At 49.0% G+C, this 1,732-nt stretch overlaps 1 protein-coding gene across 1 annotated transcript; it reads right to left on the bottom strand.

The window, feature by feature from the left end:
- Nucleotides 1-201: 201 nt before the first annotated feature.
- On the bottom strand, nucleotides 202-1,277 carry LOC105558592 (the record flags this gene model as incomplete). The annotated part of the gene is made up of 1 exon (XM_012006365.1): nucleotides 202-1,277. A coding segment is annotated over one exon (1,076 nt), but the record flags the coding sequence as incomplete, so codon positions are not given.
- Nucleotides 1,278-1,732: the final 455 nt, after the last annotated feature.

Below are 1,732 nucleotides of genomic sequence, written 5' to 3'. Positions count from 1 at the left end.
TACCGCCCGTCTTGGAACGAAGTTTCAAAAAAAAAATAATAATCGCAGGAGGCGGGGAAGACAACTTGGACGCAGCCGCCCGCCGTGATGCTTCCGCTTAAAACTAAATTAATTAAGTATAAAAACAGAAGTAAATAAGTCGCGAACGCGCGCAATAATTTGAGAAGTGTACAAAGAAAGAAATTAAACGCGAAGACAGAGCTAAGTCTGTTGAGCTGAGGCGCTTTCGATCGGAAGAAGACAGAGTTTGCCGATAGGTCGTACATATTGTGAAGTCGCGGTTTTAACGGTGACGACGCGACTGAGCCCGTCTTTACCGGGATGCAAGACAGTAATGCGGCCGAGCTCCCACTTGCACGGGGGGAGAAGCGGGTTCCGTAGAAGAACCATTCTGCCAACTGAGAGCGCAGGTTGCACCTTGCGCCATTTAGCGCGCTGCTGGAGCGTATTTATGTAGTCCTGCATCCAACACGTCCAAAATCGCTCGTTGAGTTGACGCACTAGTTGCCATCGGGAGAGGCGGTTCTCTTTCAGGTTAAGAAGAGACGGCTCAGGCGGAACAGTTATCGAGGAGCCGATAAGAAAATGACCAGGCGTTAAAAATTGAAGATCGTCCACGTCATCGGATAACGGGGCGATGGGCCGAGAATTAAGGCACGCTTCGATCTGACAAAGAAAAGTAGAAAGCTCTTCAAATGACAGAGTGTGATCACCGAGAACGCGACGCATATGGTGTTTGACACTTTTCACCCCGGCCTCCCATAAGCCGCCGAAATGAGGGGCGGAAGGCGGGATGAAATGCCAAGAAATTTTGTCAAGCGCCGTATCGTTTCTAAAATTTGAATCGCGGAGAGCAGATCGAAGAGATGCCGTTAATTCTCGGTCGGCACCGACAAAGGTGGTGCCGTTGTCTGAGTAGACCGCTTGAGGAAGTCCACGGCGCGAGCAAAATCTTTTGAACGCGGAAATGAATGCGCCGGTCGAGTAGTCGCTGACTAATTCGATATGGATTGCGCGAGTGGCTAAGCAAATAAATAAAGCGACATAGGCCTTGTGGGACTTTATACCTCGACCAGACGACGAACGCACCTTGATCGGACCGGCATAATCGACGCCCGTGGAGGCGAAGCAGCGGTGAGGAGGGGTGACTCGTACGGCGTGTTGTGCCGTCGACTGGGTCGGGGCACGGTATTTGGGGGATCGTTGCCGGGATAACAACTCGCAACTGCTTAGGCCATAAGGCAGTATTTTAACCAAAAGTCCTTTTTTATTAAAATCTATACAGAAACGTACACTCGTGTGGTTTAATTAAGAATGACCCGCCCTGCCTTCTTTCCATTCGTTTTTATAATCGGCTGTTGTCAGGCCGTTTATTCGGAATTTCGGACCTGTCGCCAGGTCGGTTCTAACAAGTCAGCAGTGGCTTCGTCAGCACTGCCGACTTGGTTCCGATGGGTTAATGTCCCATCGTCTACTTCCTTCTTCGCACGCGGCAGATATTTGATACTCTGCTGCGTGCGCTATAGCTGCGTGGCAATGAGGCGTTTTCGCGCTCATTACACCCTTCCCCCCTAATGGAAAGAAAGTGAGGTGGCGAACTTTATTTTTACCCTTATTCTTAAATTCTATCGGATACATGGGTATTATGTAATTGTATTTTTACTCTTAGGCTGGGCTGTTTTCCGCTATGACAACAGGCTTCGTTACTTTCCTTTTCTTGTTTTTTAGTTTC

This window comes from Vollenhovia emeryi, unplaced genomic scaffold (genome assembly GCF_000949405.1).
Source record: "Vollenhovia emeryi isolate VEMERY1.0 unplaced genomic scaffold, V.emery_V1.0 DF947170.1, whole genome shotgun sequence".
NCBI classification, from domain to species: Eukaryota; Metazoa; Arthropoda; class Insecta; order Hymenoptera; family Formicidae; genus Vollenhovia; species Vollenhovia emeryi.
This window is presented reverse-complemented; position numbering and strand designations above follow the sequence as displayed.